The 18,157-nt window shown below is 38.1% G+C and overlaps 1 protein-coding gene across 5 annotated transcripts in view; it reads left to right on the forward strand.

The window, feature by feature from the left end:
* Positions 1-18,157, forward strand: part of MID1 (midline 1) — a 334,691-nt gene that overhangs the window by 285,713 nt on the left and 30,821 nt on the right. For all 5 annotated transcript variants that reach the window (XM_077173182.1, XM_077173178.1, XM_077173185.1 and 2 more), the window contains 3 exons: positions 9,417-9,524; positions 12,600-12,748; positions 16,070-16,197. In XM_077173182.1, coding sequence (XP_077029297.1) covers positions 9,417-9,524; positions 12,600-12,748; positions 16,070-16,197 — 385 coding nt within the window. The remainder of the gene's footprint in view (positions 1-9,416; positions 9,525-12,599; positions 12,749-16,069; positions 16,198-18,157) is intronic.

Raw genomic sequence — 18,157 nt, forward strand, 5'->3', positions numbered from 1 at the left:
CAAGGACTGATCAGTAATGTTGATAATCTGGAAGCTGGAGACCTTCCAGCCACTGAGGAGGGGTATCTGGTTTGGCCTCTCATCACAGCAATGGAGACATAAATCTGGCCAATTTTTAGATGGAGGTTATCAATTTATGACAGGATTTATCCTGATGGAGAACCTGATCTTGGGAGCCTCAAAAAGTTCACTTCCAGTCTTGCATTCCTATGGGTGATTGTGGTCATAACAGCAAGAAAATCTTTGTGAATAAATCAAGCCTGTATTCTTTACTACTTTAATTAAGATATAATGTTAAACATTTTATAATAATAATAGTAATTTTAGTATCTCAATGTCTGCTTTCATGCCTAACATGGATTAGTTTATTTGCTTATGGCAAGGTTTTTTAAAATTCCATTTTCTCAAAGGGAACCACACCCTCAAATGTGATTGTTTGAGACTATAACACTCTTTTCTGTCCCAAACCTTTCTGTTTGTTTAGGAGCATGCTGACACACTTGTTCTACTCATCTTTCAGACACATCTCCAACATGTTTTTCATTTTACACTATTTTTTCTGTCTTTCCATTCTCCCCTCCTCTGTAATCCTGTCTGTCATTACTTGGTTTTGCAGAAAACCCAGAAGGCTGGTAATCAGGAAAGTTTTTTTTTTCCTTTCTTAGAGCCCATGGCAAATCCTCAACCTCACACTTCTGGCCTGGCTGCTTTCTGCAGAGCACCCCCTGGCCCAGGGCAGCTGTGCTGCTCACTCTGTGCAGGGAAGGCACCTCTGGCTGCCTCCCCTGGCACAGCAGGGGGGGCTGCATAAAATGATGAACTGATGCATGGGATAAAACAGAGCTTTCTCCACAAACTGAGAATGGAATAGGAATGACTACTGCTTGGATATGTATTTCTTTGTAGTCCTAGTTGACTGCATTCCTACTTCTGATAGGGTCTAGCATTCATTGACAAAAGAGACAAATTTGGGCATGAGCCTCTTATGCCAGTTACTTTGTTTCTAAGCAATTTGAGTTTTGATTTTGGATTTTTTTTCTCATCTCTTTTAGGAAATGCATGATTAAATGTCTGTCATATCGTCAATACCATAAAGCTTCTCATCTGTTAGACAGAAACATAATCTGAAGTCAGCTGGAGGAGAAATTGGAGCAATTATCTAGGGGGGAGGAGAAAGGAAATAGGTTTTGCTTGCAGACAACTTTATAGCATCTGTATCTCAGTCTTTCTGCTTGTTTTGTTTTGTTTTGAATTCACCAAACGTCATAGGAAGCAGATTCTGGACAACACTGTAAAATAATTTTGGGTTGCATAAAGAAGAGGCGTTTTCCTCTGGTTGTGTAACCCTCAAAGTGCTGCATCCATTGCTCTTTGTATCTAATAGAAATGCTCAGTTTCTAGCTCACTTCTAAAGATTTGCTGCAGGCAACATCTCAGTGTAAAGTTCCCAGTCAAAACTGGGTTTGTGAGTGTCAAATGGTGTTTTTTATAGTCATGTTATATAATCACCTGAATAAAAAGTAGTTCAATGAAAGAACCTTTATTTCACTGGCACAGATACTCAGTATTCACACTTATCACATACATTTTACATTTCAGTGTAAAGCAAGAGTGCAAAACCAATGAAGAGAAGATGGCAGCACCAAAAAAATCTTGCTGTTGCTATTTTTTTTGCATGGCTGATAAAAAAGAAATGAGCCAAACAGGAAAATTTAATTATAATGGAATGTTGAGTTTCTAGTAAGACTTCAGTGACAAGATAGCTCCTTCAAATTTTGCAACAAAATGTCTCTATCAATTTTTGCATGGCATTTCTGTTCCTTGAGAGACAGTAAAATCAAAACTCAGCTATCAACACAATTCTCAAAGGACCCTTGAAAAATAAAGAGGTTTTGTCTGTCACTATAAAAACAATGAGTATTCTGTTTTCACAAATTTTCATGGTACTAACTCCTTGAGATTTGGGATTATTTTTGTCAAAACTGAAGGAAACTGAGAGGTTCTCAATAGGAAAATTTAGTTAGAAAGCCTGTATGTAAATCCTGGTGTCTGAACTGCAGTGAATGGCCTTCAGAGTAATACCAAGTCTTTGGAATAAGGAATCTACTTTGCTGGGGATTTTTTTCCTAGGAAAGGAGCAATGAGTTAGGTAAGTGTTTACCATCACTGTGGAATATGTGTGATAACTTAGAAAGGAACTCCACAGAAATTTGCTTTTTCCTCTGCCCCACTGTCTTCCATTTTTGTGAAGATGCTTGTTCAGCAGCTACATTTATTTGCTATATTTAAATGCTAAAAGTAAATGGTATTTTTTGATTTTTGAAATAGACAGAAAAATATGATTTGAAGGAAATTAGGAGTTCTCACTCTCAGTAAGATACTAATAGCAAACCTGATCACATGCATAAAACCTTAAGATGGCGTTTACAGCATTTGTTTTTTCTAAGACAGTATCTAATGAGAGAAGGTACAAGAGACTTCCTCTATTAACATTATTTTGACTTCTAATTACTTTCATTGTACTTTTAATTCCACTCTCATAAAAGTTGATTTCATTCAATGGAAATCGCAGGTAAGCTTTAGTCGGTGTCTTGAATTTATGTAGCATGTGAAAATAGAAACTTCAGAAATAAAAACTGACAAAACATGCTGCATAGCATCTGGTGATACAGAATATTCATTCAAGGATGTCCTAAGTTGCATGCCTAGTAAGCTGTAGCCTAGTAGTCAAATACTATATCCCTAAAGAATTATTAAATTGATTTCAAAAATTACTTATTAAATATAGAAGTGGTCCTATACAAATATAGAACTGCAGCATTTATGCATATATTTTATGCAGAGATTAAGCACGAGCTGAAATATGTTATTACACCTACAACTGTTTTGTACCTTCTGTAAATTGGAGTTGTAGTTATGGTAAGAGGTCACATAGATTGTATATAAACTAATAGCAGAGTTTTTCACTGCTTGCTAAGGTGGCCTGTCCTGATTTGCTGCACCTCTCCCTTTCTCTCATATCCAGGTGTTCAGATTTTTGATGGACTGATATTCTTGCAAGACTTTGACCTTAGACTAATAAATGGAGCTTAGTTCACTATTAACTGGTAAATTAATGCAGCAGGTAATATTTTGTGCCTGCTATCAGAGACTGTAACTTTTCAGTCAAAATGTTGTCAACTTATGGAGCTTTCTGTCTCTGAGTTGTTTGTTTATCATTATGGGAACAAAATACTCTTGAATTCCTCCTTTTTCTCCCCAACATAACAGCTAAAGAGCAACTAGAGATGCAGGGAGACCAAAGGCACTGGTCCTCTTGTGAGCATGTTAAACACTGGGCTAGAGACCCTGGGTCCTGATGACAGTTTTAAGTATTGAACTATTGTTTACAAGTGCACTGGTTTCAACATCATGAAAGGATGGGCAGTCCTTTGAACTTCTGTGATTATTTGATAGATTTTGTTTTTCTATCCTATGTGAAACACATGAAGTGGAAGATTTTGCTCAGTATGGAACAAAGGCTTAATGTCAGCAGGAAAAACAAAAAACCAATAAATAATTAAATATTGTTCAATTAAAAAGTATTTTCATTATTTAGGTTTAAAGAAAGGTCTAACATAAAGTGTAAAAAACAAGAGTGAAAATAATAAGATTCTTATAATTTTTTTTTCCCCATGAAATTCTGAGGTTTTTTTGTTTTAGGATGAGACTGTAAATGTCTCTAGAGGACTGCTAGGTGTCTTGCTGGTTAGTTTCTCACCAGTATGCTTCAAAGTACAGTGGGACAAAAAATTTCAAAACAATATTTTAATAAGTAAAATGAGTACTTCAGTATTCCAAGAAAAGTTTACTTTTAGTCAGGATTGGGGCAGATAGTCTTATCTGCTGGACCCAAAGTGGTTTAGCTCTCCTGGCCTAATAGATCCTTCATTCACAGAATTCCTACGTAGCCAGAGTAAGATGGAATATTTTTGCACTGACCTTTGTTTAACCTGCTCTGAGACTGCCTCTAAACACAAACACAGGTCTCCTGGTTAGAGATAGATGTGGAATGCAAACAAAAACAAAGCCTCTGGCACACTTGAAATGGAAGATGACCTTTTTTTTTTTTTTTTGCACCATTTCAAACTAAAAAATTTATACTCACATGGCAAGCTGATTAATATCACATATTTCCAAAGGCATGGTTTGTCATCACAGATAAAATCAGATTTACACTTAGACTAGGGAAAACCTGAAAAAGTTATTTTCCAAGAGTTCTGCTTCTGCTCCGTAGAAGACTAAATTGAACAACCCATAACATCAAACATGAAGTAAAGGAAGTTTTAATCCATTACTCTCATGGCCATAAGAAGAAAGGGAAGACATTTTTTCATGAATGTTCATTAATGATTATCCTTTTCCATTAAATAAATAAATTACATATCGATGATGTTAAAATAATACTTCAATGTATTCTGGCTCTATGAAGAAAAGTTATTCACTTTACAACATGGAGTAAAACAAACAGGCCTCTCTCTTTAGAAGAGTATAATCCTTAAATTAATGTAGGGACACTAATCCAAGAGAATGTGTTCTACATCACCATGGCAATGAAGAAGGTTTTCCTAGAGCAAGTAGTTATTAGCCACTATATGTAAAAATGTTAGGTTTTTTTAATCTCAGTTTCTGGGTTTGATGCAAGAAGAAATTCAGGCTCAAATCTAAAGTGAAGTATTTGTCAATGATGCAACAGGTTTTGAGGGGAATCATTCAATTTACTTTTATACAGTATACAGTATACAGTAATTGTTGTGAGTATATGGTCATTCTTATAGCCACAGTATATAGTTATTCTATAACTATCAACTCAAACACATAAAGAAAAATTCATACCTATTCTGTACCTTTACAGCCACAGCTGCAAAGAATTTATTTTTTTAAGAAATTGAAACCATTTTTAAATCACGAAGCTGAAACTCAAATTCATACCTCAATTTCCAAAGATCGGACTCTTTCTACAACCTACTTTCTTCCATTTTGCATAATAAACTGGTGACTAGGAAATAAAAATTGCTCTGGTTTTGATGAATTTATCACAGTGAGCATAGGCTTAAAAAGCAGACCCCCTCTAATTTAAGATGTCTTATTTTGCTTGTCATTTAGAGATTGTTTGCCAAAAAGACACATGAAGAGTTCCACTTGTAGGGAGAATTGCCTCACCTATCAGGAATCTCAGAGGAAGAGTTTTGCTATTGCAAGGAAAATTCTTCTGAGACACTAAAAAAATCCTTTGGTTCATTATATTAGTTGAGGAAGTTTTCATGGGTATGAATCCAGCCCTCTGATTCTGTTTGCCTTTAAATTAACCATAGAAGCTCCACTGTAACCTCAAATCTCTAGCCATTCTGTAGTTTTGTGATTTCCCAAACATCTGCTGGGGAGTTTGAAACCACCACATTCATTTTCTTATGAGCTAAGCTGCAATTTAACTTGGGTCTCTGAAGATGAAAGCCTAGGAAGCCTCCACAGAGAGCAGAACACTTTCCAAATCAGTTCTCAGCTTGTGGAGCTGGGAACAGCTGGCCTGCTCTCCCCTTTGGGCTGAGAGGTCTTGTTGTTTCCAGTTCCCTGACAGACATCTGAGGAACCCCCATTTCTCTTCTTTTTTTAACTACACCTACTTCCTGAGGCAAAGGGCCACAGTCCCTATCCATATGTCTGGAAAACCTGGAAAGAAACCTGGAATTTGTAAGGTAGTTGGGGTTTTTTTAGTAAACTATTTGGGGTCTGTGTATGTTACAGAAATAGGAATAAATCCCCCACAAAATCAGGAGAACTAGAATTTGTCCTTCTCCTTTGTAGAGGTCATAGTTCTTGCTAAATCATAAGGCCTCCTAGTCAATTTTAACTGGCATGGTAAAGAAATTTATAAAAATGGTACCAATAAAACAGAAAGTTTTGGGTTCAAAGTATTTCTGGACATGGATATTTAAGGAACCGGTCGATGCCAAAACTAATTGTATTAATAGTGACATTTTCCATAGAAAGGTGTCACCAAGTCTAGCATAAACTCTCAGACAACAGATACCTCAGATTAAAGAATCAGCCTTTGTCTTGGGTGAAGGGAGCCCAGACTGAAGTCAGCTCTCTCTATGATTTGGAGACTTTCACAAAGTGTGTGACACCATCACCAGACTTTATAAGGCAGCTATCAGTCTCTTTTAACAAACTCCTTGGAAAGAGGGCTTGTTTTTAATGTGGAAAAAATGTAGAATGTAAAACCTCAAATATTTTCACCAGACAGAACTCACATTCCTTGGCCAGCCCAGCTGGAAGTTATTGTCAAGGTTGCTGTTTGTCAAAGGGCTCAAGCAGAAGGAAAAGCCTCATTCTGTTATTTTTACAGCACCTGTACAGTGGAGCCCTGGTCCATGCCTGTAGCTCTTTGGTCTGACACGTGACTCCTCAAGAACACACAAGTAAATAATATTTAATGGTAACCTCACAAATAGTCCCTTTAGGGCCACAGCTAATGTAGTGCACTTAAAATTAGGCATGCGCTCAATTATAAAGTTATTATTGAATCAGAGGCTTTGGGGGCTGAAAATATGATTAAGGAGTATTTCAGCTTAAGAAAAGCCCCTGGATTAAATGCTGAGGGATTTTTTTCATACAAAGCTCAGACGTATCATATAATTTTAGAGTATTATTTTCATTTTTAACAAGCTTGTCCAAGTTATAAAGTTGGAAATGTCTTCAAATGGTGTTTAAAAAAATATGTACTTTTCAGATTTCAAAGAAAAAGAGAAGCCTGCACTCAGTGCATTAAGAAATCCAGAGTTTTTTTCCAAGCATTTTGCTTTTCTTAGTCTAGAGCTTTTTAGGTTAAGATCCAATTAATACATTATTATTCAAATCAACCAGAGTATTAAATGAAAGAATGTTGATTTAACCTTCCTGTAACTTTATGTTTCATGACAGTTATCCCAAAAATTAATTAGATCTTCTTGACAAAGCAAATTGGTGATGTAAGTGGTGCTAGAAGTAACACATTGAGTGGAAGCTACTCAAAAATCCCATCAAGTGTTACCATAATGAAGTGCCAAAAATGTTCCTGTAATTAAGTGCTGAAGTTGGCTGTGGCATGGACCAGCCTTGGTATTGACACAGGAGCTGTGCCCACATGCAGTGGATGTGATCCCTGCCCCGGGCTGAGCCTGTGTAGGCTTCCCTGATCTTCAGTGGAATTTCAGTCCAGTAGTGAGCCTGAAGTCAGGACTGGGAAACCAGTGCATGGTGCAGCTTGTTGAAAGCAGCTCTGCAGAGTTTCATGCCAAAGCAAGATGTGTGATGCAGCTGAGGTACTGGGACAGCAGGAACAAAGGGAATAGGAGGGACAGTGCAGACTGACTGACTTTTCTAGGTTATCAGTGGAGAGACAGTGGCACTGCTAGGGGTTTTGGGTGGGCTATTTCGTGCTCTCTCTCCTCATGTACTGTGGTGAGGAGCCAGGCAGAGCAAACAGCAAATGTAAGGAGAACCATGGGCACCTAAACCAGCATAATAGGAATGCCTTCTACATCTTCACCAGCACTTGCAATCACACCTGACCCCTTCCAAAAAACAAATGTATTCTCTCTTTATAATCTTGATGTCTTAATTAATAATTAAGCCTCTAAAATGTGTAAACAAACTTTAACTTTATGAAGATTTCAGAAAGATAATCCAAAACCTTGATGAAACAGGTCTTTATAAACAATTCCTCTCTTTGCCTGGAGGATACTGTGTATTTCACATAAGAAGGTTATTTGTAAAATTGGTTCTGGTCCAAATTTAGATATATAAGCATTCATTTAAGCTTAATGAGCTCTGTATGTGCTTACAAGTAAATGCATGTTTAAACACTGTTGGAAGGAAAGAAAAGAATACTGATGCAGAATCATGGGGCTCATCAGACTGAAGGAACAATCAAGGGTGAAATACAGTTACTTGTCACCTGAAAGTAATCCCTGTTGTTGCTCACCCCTGACTCATTATCCCAGTGGGAAAGGTGACATGGCTGTGGAGGCAACTAGCCAGGGCTGAAAGCTGCTTTATACCTCCTTACCCTCTTTTAGCAAAGTGCAAATGGAAACATAACTCTGAAATAAGTTCTTTTTTTTTATTCTAGGCATGATTAGAACTTTTAACCTTTTTTTCTGAGTCTTTACACATATATGTAAGCTAAACATGCAACTTCTGGAAGGAAAGTACTTTCTTCTGGTTGTATATGGAATGTTGACTTTGCACTGAAAAAATCAGTCTCCTTCAGAAACAGAACATATTCATCTGAGAACCCAAACTTTCCTATTACAAGTTTTCTTCTTTTTTTTTCTCTTTTTTTTTTAATAAAGGTCAGCACTTTCTACAGAAAGCTAATATTTGTGAGGGTTTGTGCACTAAAAAATTTTCATTTTCTCATATATTTATACTCTAGAAAACTACATGAGCACATTATTTTCTATCTGGTTTGTTGCTGAGGTAAAGTAGGAATAATTAAGACAGTCAACACATGTCTTGGTATTGTCACGTGGATCTTTGATATCTTGAATCTCTAAGGAACCACTATGTGGATATATATGGTATCAGTAGTTCACTGCCATTTCCAGTGAAAGGACTTTGGATCATTAAATGCAGCTGGAAGGAGATAGTTTCAAATCCTCCTAAAAGGACCCAGTTGTTCACTTCAATGTGAGTTAAGCTGTGGTACTCATTTCTGTAGAATGATGCAGATTTTAAAGGTTTCCAGGATTTGAAGGAGACATAAAATAAATCCAAGGTATTTAATTCTTCTGAATATTAGTAATGATGTATAAATTATGTCTGGTTCAAGAAGACCAAGCTACAAATGGTTGGAGGATGAGAAAGCACTAATGGGAGTCATCATATGTGTTGGGACTTCTTTCCTCCTGACATTCTTTATTATGAGATGCTGGCAGCAGCAGCAGTGAGAGGGGATGCTGCACCAGATGGACTCTTTGATCCAGTATTTGTGCCCTTGAACACGCTGGTATTCACTGCAGTGCTTCGTATGGCTGCAAACCATGATGTGTGAAACACCTCCTGAAGAGACCCCCCTTCTCACTGGTGTGTGTTAGAGCTGGCACCACTCAATACTCACCAAACCAGACTTGCCTCACTTGAGCTGGAAACACCTGATTATTTATTTGCAAGTCCTGCCTCCTGCAAACAATACATTGCAGTACTCATGCAGTACTCAATTCAGTACTTTGCAAAATCCAAAAGAGGAGACAGAAAATAACACACATTATACACAGAAAGGAGAAAAAAAATGCCAAACCAAACATTTTAGAAAATGCAGTTTTTAAATTTGAAGATGGAAAAGGAAATTTCAAAAAAAAAAGTTTTGCTAATCATAAGGTTTTGCTTCGTAGGTAAATGCATCCCGCCAAGAAACCAAGCTGATGGAAGAATGTGACCAACTCATTGAAATAATCCAGCAAAGACGGCAAATAATTGGAACCAAAATCAAAGAAGGAAAGGTAAAAGCTTTTCTTCTTTAGATCACAAGTAGGTCAATGTTGTTTCATTTGATTGCAGCTTTTTTGACTGCAGATATTATTGGTACAAAATTTGTAAAAGTCCTTATGCAGTTCTTGGCTAGTGACTGATACTTTCAGGTAAAGAAGAATGAAATCCTTGAAGACTAGTACTCTAGACCTCAACTCTTTATTTGGTATTTCTCTTACTACAGGTGATTATGGATTTTAAGGATAAAACCAGAAATTTTGTCATAATTGGTAAATGACAAATTATGTCCACTTAATGTTTCCTTCACTCTGTTATGACAGTATTTCCCCCAAAGTGTTAACTTTCACAAAATGTCACAGCATGTAGAATCATGTCTCACAATTATCTTCTTTTTTTTTTCTAGGTACTTTAAATTTTATTCAAATACTATCATATCAATATTTTGTTCCAGTCATTGTCATTCATGAGGATATGAAGTCTTAACTTATTTACAAAAAAGATATTCAAAAGTGTGAAAAAAATTAAATTAGGTGTGCATTTCTAATTCCCAAAGTTCCATGATTATTAGTATCAGACACATTGAGCAGGAAAAATCTCTGATACTCAAGTTTCAATGTATTTTGCTAGCTAACTGTTAACTCAGAAATGCAGTAGAGTTGAATTAATGTTTTTATTTTCTAGGTACAAGGTGTTTACTGTTTAACTCCTAAACTAACTAAGTCAGATATTCATTCTCCTTGTGTGGGAAAAGCTCAGGAAAGGAATAAAGTCAAGAGCAGGTTACATGGTTCATGTGGATGTCAAGATATTCCAATTAACTTGAAATGAAAAGTCTGTAGGCAAGGGCTAACTTAAACATGTTTGAAACCACAGGTCCTGTACACTGTGTGAAAAAACCTTAATTTCCTCATGCTGTTAACAAAATATAATTCCCTTCAAATGAAATAAATGGCCTTCATTTTTGTTTCAACTTCTTTTCTCTATGCAGAGAGACCAGGTGTGCTACAAATGAAGTAGAAAACCTACAATTCATCTGGATTTGTGCAATATACACATTGCTTTTAAAAACTCTGTTGCTTGCAAAAATTATTCTAATTTCTATTAGCATGGAAGATTTGTAACACAATTGACTCCAAATTTATTTAAATAGAGCTGTTATCAGAATCTGTCCCCATTCTTTGTTCTATTTTGTTGAGCTGGAAGTTGTATCAGTGGAGGTCCAGTCAAGGTCTGGAATGCTCTGACTCAAATGTGATATATATTGAGAGATTTCATGGTCTCAAGAGACCCATGTGAAAAGCCACAGGAAGTTCTGCCCAGTGTATCTTCCTTTAAGAGGGCCTATGGCTAAGAGTCTTTCTGGAAGGGAGAGCATGACAAATTTCTCTGTAGGACTGCAGGTGTGGCTGCAGAGCTGGAAACACATACTAAGCTCTAGCTGTGCCTGCAAGGCTGCAGCTTCAGTTACACACAAGTCTGAACACCCTGTGCAGCTCCACACTTACTCTCACCTACCACCCAAACCCTATAAAGTCCCACAGATCATGTAACAGGAAAGAAGCAAATATCAACTAGGTAAGATAATCCTAGGGCAGATGTCATTCCTACCATTGCAGAAGTGGGTGGGGACTGAGTGAGATGAGACTCTTCCTTTTTCAATTTGTCATCTTCCTCTTCTTGAGGATAAAAGAAAGAATCAATCAAGTGAAAAATATAGTTCATATATAGACATCACAAATCATGACTTGCCTTCTACTGCAGAAAACTCATAAGTTAAAATTTACTTCTGTTCACTGTTTGCTTGTTAATTAATTAGTAAATAAAGAGATGAACTTCTTAAGACTGCAGTGAACCTTTTCCTGGTTAGGCTGGTGTAGACTGAATTGTAACCTCTGCAAATGCGCAGTTACAGGAAACATTGTGGCATTAGTTCATCCTAGAAGCTGATCAAATCCTTAGCATTACCAAAATCTGCTTGTTCCCTGCATTTTCTTCTCTATCTTTAAAAACATACAAATATCACATGACACAAACCATTTGGCCAGTATCTTTTTGTGAAAGTTTTGGAAAATGTTTATTTTCCTACTTGTTTCTGTTGTCAGATAACTGCACTAAGATACCCTCATCACTGCTTAGGATGCAAATATATCCGAAACTCAAATCAGCAACTTTATAGCCTGAGCTCTAATTCCTGAGATTGGGAATGTTATCTTGATTATAAATTTGGACATTTCTGCCAGCCCACTTGGTTGTTAGTTCCCTCATTTTGCATGTAACTGGTTCTTAATGTGCCTTTCTAAACTCCAGAGTTATTTAATTTCCTTCCTTTTTCTTACTCCTGTTCAAACTATGATCCTGATGTGATAACAAAGGGAAGGACTCCCAGACCTTTCAGGAACTATTGTAGTTCCTGAAAGTTTTGTTAGCCAACATTGTCTTTAAATGGAGGACTGTACCCTTGCCTAACCTTTTTGCTAATGATTACAGTCACATCTACTGTGTTTATCTCCAGCACATATGTTTGCAATAATAATAATAATCAGCTCTCCAGCACTACTGTGCTTTTGTCCAGTTAAAAATAACCAACAAGAAAACACCCTCTTTTACTTAAAGCACATAATGATTTCAGGTATGTATTGTTAACAGAATTGAACAGTCTTTTTCTGTTAACTTTTATTTTCAGTTTTCTTCTTTTTATGAAACTCAATTAATAGAAAAAATCTAGTTAATCTATAAGTAGCCTTTAACACAGATCTCATAATTTCTGGGAAATGGTTATCTAAATAGACCTTAGTTATCATGTAAGCAGAAATTACCAGGAAATGACGTTCCTTCTGCTGGAAAATAGGCCAGCTGTGCTTGTTTTGGCTCTCCCCTGTTGTTTTCCATGTGGAAAATATTCAGGCAGAAAGGCTGTGCCTGTCCCTTATTAAAATGTTACATGGCTAGATGGAGTTCACCGCAAAGCTTGTCACCAAAGCCATTCATCTTAACTCCTCCTTTGCCCAGCTTTACCTCTGAATTGCAAACCCAGCCATGATTTGTGACCTCAGAGACATGACTGCTTTCCTGTGTTTCCACTCAAGGTGGTGAGGCTGAGAAAACTGGCTCAGCAGATTGCAAACTGCAAACAGTGCATTGAGCGCTCCACGTCCCTCATCTCTCAGGCGGAGCAGTCACTGAAGGAGAACGACCACGCTCGCTTCCTGCAAACTGCCAAAAATATCACTGAAAGGTAAGGGGATGTTCCTTTCAGCAAAAAGAAAAACCTCACTTTAAGGCAGATGTGTTGCCATAGTTGCTGTATTGTCTTGTCACATCAGATATGTGGTCAAAGGCAGCGGGGTCGTTGACATATTCCCCCAAAATGCTACCTTGTGCTATACCAGATTGGGAAGAACCTTACTGTAGTCCTAAATCTAAACATCCCTTTGAGAAGAGGAGCAGTCAAAAAAGGGTACAAATTAAGAGTTACAACAAGAACAGCATGCACAAGTGAAAGAGTTAGAATGGTTGCCAAGCAGATGTCTGATGTTAAACACACTTAAAAAATGGGTTTATGACTGAAATTCCTACTTCATGAAAAATTCTGAGATTGTGAAAAAATTAGGCAGTCAGTGCATTCATTAGAAGAAACTGGGAATGATCTTAAGGGATTCATTTTTTTATAAAATGGAAAGCAACAAGATAATGAAATTTGTAACTTTGTGAACCTGCACCATGCATCTTGAAGAGATGGAGATTCAACAGTCCAGGAGGCTTGGATGTTACATCAGCTGTTGTGCTGGGCTCCTGGGTGCAGGGAATTTCTACTCATTTCAAGATCCTGGCTCCCCTCAGCATGCCAGATGTATCAAGGATCCCAAAGACAAGGACCATGCTATCAGAAAATTTGCTCTGGTTTTCAGTGCAATGCTGTGAATGCTAAAACATACCCATTGAGTTTCAGCAGGATTTTCTGACGAAAAATATTCTCCTGGAATATCAGATGTTTAGCAATCAGAATTTTTTTTAATTTTAAAAGTTTAAAGAAAGAGAATATGGACAACAAAGAAAGACATCAAAAGTATGCTCTTTTAAAAATTTTTAATAGTTTTTTTTTTTAATAGTTATTTTTTTATTTGTGGGTTCACATTATATCTTCACATTTTCCAGCCAATTTCCCCAAATTCAAAACATGAGATTCCCTGCTCCTATTACACATTTTTTTAAGTCTTTCCCTTACTCTGGTGTGCTGCATCAGTCTTCATCAAAGCTAATTACCAATTTATAAATAAGCCAGCAATACTGGGTTGCCTATTACAGATTCAAAGAATTGAACATCAGTTGAAAAAGACAAGGCCAGGCAAGGCAGTGGGTTATATGCTGTTTCTCAGACTATATTCTGTCACCAAGCAACATTTTGGCATCCCAGTTGAAGTCAGTAGTAAAACTATGAGTATCAAAAGCTGAAGGTGAGGGTCTGCCCTTTTTTTCAGTGTTCAGCAGAAGCAGCAATAGGGCAGAAACTTGGGGAGACACAGGGCTTTCTAACTGACTACCACAGAATATTCAGAGAAGCTCCATTTTGAACTTGTAAGCATGAACAGTTGCATCTTAAATGCAATACTTTGTACTTTCACAGGAGGGACACTGGGAGAGCAGAAATGAAACAAGCTGACATACGTGCCCAATCAAACAATTCTTGGCTATTACAGATTGTTGTCTGTAATGAAATGGCTGTGAACACCCTGAAAATCAGAGAATCATTCCAAGCAGTGAATAAAACCAAGGGTAAAAAACATACCAAGTGTTTGCAGACAAATTACTAATGGAAAAAGAGGCTAAATAGAATTATAAATTATTCCTCACAAGTAACTCTCTTAGTTCTCCTGTGGTGAGCAACATTTTGTTTGCTTTTAGACTGCTCATGTAACAGTCTCACCAGGGCTCTGAGCTCCAGCAGCTAAAGAAGTCTCCTGAAATCATACTCATTGCATTTCTTCATCCACACATTTCAAAGTAATTGCAGTAAAATATTTTCTGTTGTAAGCACAACAGGTAACTGCACAAGCAGAGTCATTACATTCACTCTGATGATTAAGTTGTGCATTATTTGCAGTGGATGAAATACATTTATCCTAGAAAAACCCTTTCCAATCAACTATAGTGTCAGTGTTTACAGTGTCAACAGTAGGCAGAATTACAGGATGAAATTCAATCCTCTGAACCTAATATGGTTCAGCATGGTGTCTGAAATTTTGAATTGTTGATCTCACCAAAAACTGACTGTAACACATGTAAATACAGAGCACCTTTTGCATATCCCCTAAAACAGTCCAAAAAGCTGATATAAAATAAAATTTTAAAAAAATCTGTCCTAGGATCTACTTTAAACTGAGTTCTACATTCACAGCTGCAGCAGAAACAATGCTGAAAACTGTATAACAAGAATATTGACCAGGAAACCTCCTCAGCTCAGCTTTTGAAAACTATGCTGAAGACAATGAGATGTACAGCTCTGGTTTTTCCTAAAATACTACACAAAAAATATATGAAAAAATAGTCCTTAGTAAACATTCGTTCTGGAGTAATTTCAGTCCAGTCTACAGAAAAGAATAATATGGGAAAATTTTAAGTTGAAGCAATCAAATGTTTTGATCAGACATGTCAAAAATGATATAACAGACATTTATGTTATAACAGGTAACAGGCATAGATTGCATGCATAGTTGTCTGTTTATCTCCAAACTGAAACATTTCCCTAATTTCTGTTGTATAGCATAAGGTTTAGTGATCTCTCTCCTTAAACCAGTCAAACTTTCTGTAAACACATCCAGTATCCAGCTCTCCAGAAATATGCATTTGGTGAAACCAGGCTGTATGGACTGGAAAATGCATTTTTCTTGTGAAAGTTCATCTCTTTATATTAGTACATCTGGACAGAGAAAATGTAAATGTAGCTCCTGAAATGAGGTAGGTGAGGAAACTTTTCCATTTTGGAGGAAATATAAGTATGCATACATGCTTTGTAGGGAAAAGCCTTTTAAAATAAACCATGCTGACATCTATTTGTTTTCTCTCCCTCCTGTGCCTTTTGAAGTTAGCAGCAGTGTGCTGTGGTGAGCAGCTGAGGAGCTGTGGGGACTGTGCCTAGCCCTTGGGACAGCAGTGCCAAGGTGTGCCTGGAGCAAGGAACTGCTTGGGAGAACAAGGGCTGGGAGAGATGCAGCATCTGTCAGGGTTGCTTAAACACAGCTAATTACAGAGCTCTTTCTTCTTTGGTTCCATGGGTGATTAAAAAGAAGAATTCCAAGGATATTGTTATTTGGCCAGTATTTTGTTAAAATCTTATCTGATACTGCGTGATAGGCCTAAGTTCAGTAAAAAAAAAATATTGGAGATCTTGCTGTCAAAAATAAAAGTGGCAGTTCCTAACTTAAACCATATAATTAAAATACATATATAAGCTTTTATCAAATTTTTGAGAAGCTGTAACAACCATATTGATCAAGTCCACCTTGATATAGAAGTCGTTGTGTTTTGAGTGCTAAAAGACAATTTTTTTTCATTACAGGGTTTCCATGGCAACTGCATCCTCCCAGGTTCTAATTCCTGAAATTAATCTCAATGATACTTTTGATACTTTCGCACTTGATTTTACCAGGGAGAAGAAATTGTTGGAATGCCTTGATTACCTTACAGGTACTTTTTTTTTTTTTTTTTCTTGAGCTGCTACTATTATATATTCCTCATAAAATAGTAGTGATAGGATTTTCTTCAGTTCTCCTTGTGGTTGTAACTTTGGCTGGTTGCCAGGTGCTCACTCCATCTCCTCAGTAAGGGGAGAAAATAAGATGAAAGCTCAAGGGTTGAGATAAAGACAAGGAGATCACTCAAGAATTACTGCTACAGGCAAAACAGACTCAGCTTGGGAAGATAAATGTAATTTATTGCAAATTAATTGTAAAAGTAGGACACTGAGAAATAAAAATAAATCTAACAAAAAACTTTTCCCCACTCCATTCTTCTTGGTCTCAGCTTCACTCCCAGCTCTTCTACCTGCTCCCCACCAAGTGGTGCATGGAGATGAGGAATGGAGGTTGTGGTCAGTTCATTACACATCATCTCTGCCACTCCTTCTCCTGGTGCCCTTCTCCTACTCTGGCATGGGTTTTCTCCCACAGAATGCTGCTCTTCATGAACTTCCCCTACATGGGCCCTTCCAACAGGTTGCCATTCTCTAACATCTGCTCCAGAGTGGGTCCTTTCTGCCAGATGAGTCCTTCAGGAGTGGACTGCTGCAGTGTGAGTCCTCCATGGGTCACAATTCCTCCAAGAAACCTTCATCCCATGTGGTACTCCCTCTGCAGGCTGCAGCTTCCTCCAGGTCCTATCGGCCTGCTCCAGTGTGGGTCCTCCAGGGCTGCTGGTGCACATCTCCTTCACTGCAGTCTTCTGTGGGCTGCAGGGAAACAGCCTGCATCACCACAACCTTCACCACAGGCTGCAGGGGAATTTCTGCTCCAGCACCTGGGGCACCTCTTCTTCCTCCTTCTTCACCAATCTTGACATCTGCAGGGCTGTTTCTATCACATTTTCTCACTCTCTCTGCCCCCACTGCTGCACAGCCTTTCTCCCCCTTTCTTTAAAGTGCCATCACAGAGGCACTATCAGCACTAGTGATGGGCTCAGCTTTGGGCAGTGGCAGGTGGATCTTAGAGCTATCTGTGTCTGATACTGAGTCAGCTCCGGATCTTTTCTGACAGAGATAACCCTCGCAGCCCAGCCACTTCCAAAACATTGCTGCATAAACCAAATACACTCTCCCTCTTAATCCTCAATATATTATCTCCAACAGCCCCAGAACACCCCAGGAAGCATTGGGTGCCTCAAACAACTGGAATGCATTTCCCACCTCCTCTCCTTGCATTCTTCACCACCAGAGTGTGAGGAAGTAGGTTTAAGAAATTATTAAAAGCCACTGCAGCAGAGTGCAGTGAAAGAACAGCTGGAGCTCAGCCTGGAGCAAGCCAGGGGGAGAGCAGGGACCAAGCCCTATTTCCCAGGAGATGGATGCTCCAGGTGTTACCCTCTCCCTTGGGGCTGCCTCCTTGCTGCAGCAGATTGCTGCCTGGCAGAGTTCCCATGAGCAATCAGAAGCTGCTCAAGCAATCAACATCACAGTCTCAGCAGTGAAAGATGTTTTCTCGTGTTGGTGACTCTGTGAATTTCCCCCATCACAGAGCTGGAGGATCTGGCTGTGTCTGGAGCTAGAGAGTGTGTGGTGTGCTCTGAGCCAGGCTGTGGGGTGGGATCTCCACACTGCACAGCCCCACCTCGCCTAACTGAGGTCTTTGGCCTGAGGAAGCCCACAGGATTAGACCCTCACTGAAAGCCTGAGTAATGTGTAGTCTCAGAGTGTACAATGACTCACAAAGAGAAACAAATTACTGTAATTTAGGGTGTTTTGATTTCAATGCCAGAATTAGAACAATTCATTCCAGCTCAATTGAAAACAGAAGAGATGTGGTAGGTTTTTATTTTGCAGCGTCTTTAAGCATCTGCTGTTAGCAGCAAGAATTTGCAATGAAAGGCACAAAGCACTGTTAGGAAAGCATTGGAAAACACTTCCTGGGTCCATTCACTTGTCCCAGTTTTCAGA

Source organism: Agelaius phoeniceus, chromosome 2, assembly GCF_051311805.1.
Source record: "Agelaius phoeniceus isolate bAgePho1 chromosome 2, bAgePho1.hap1, whole genome shotgun sequence".
Classification (NCBI taxonomy): Eukaryota; Metazoa; Chordata; class Aves; order Passeriformes; family Icteridae; genus Agelaius; species Agelaius phoeniceus.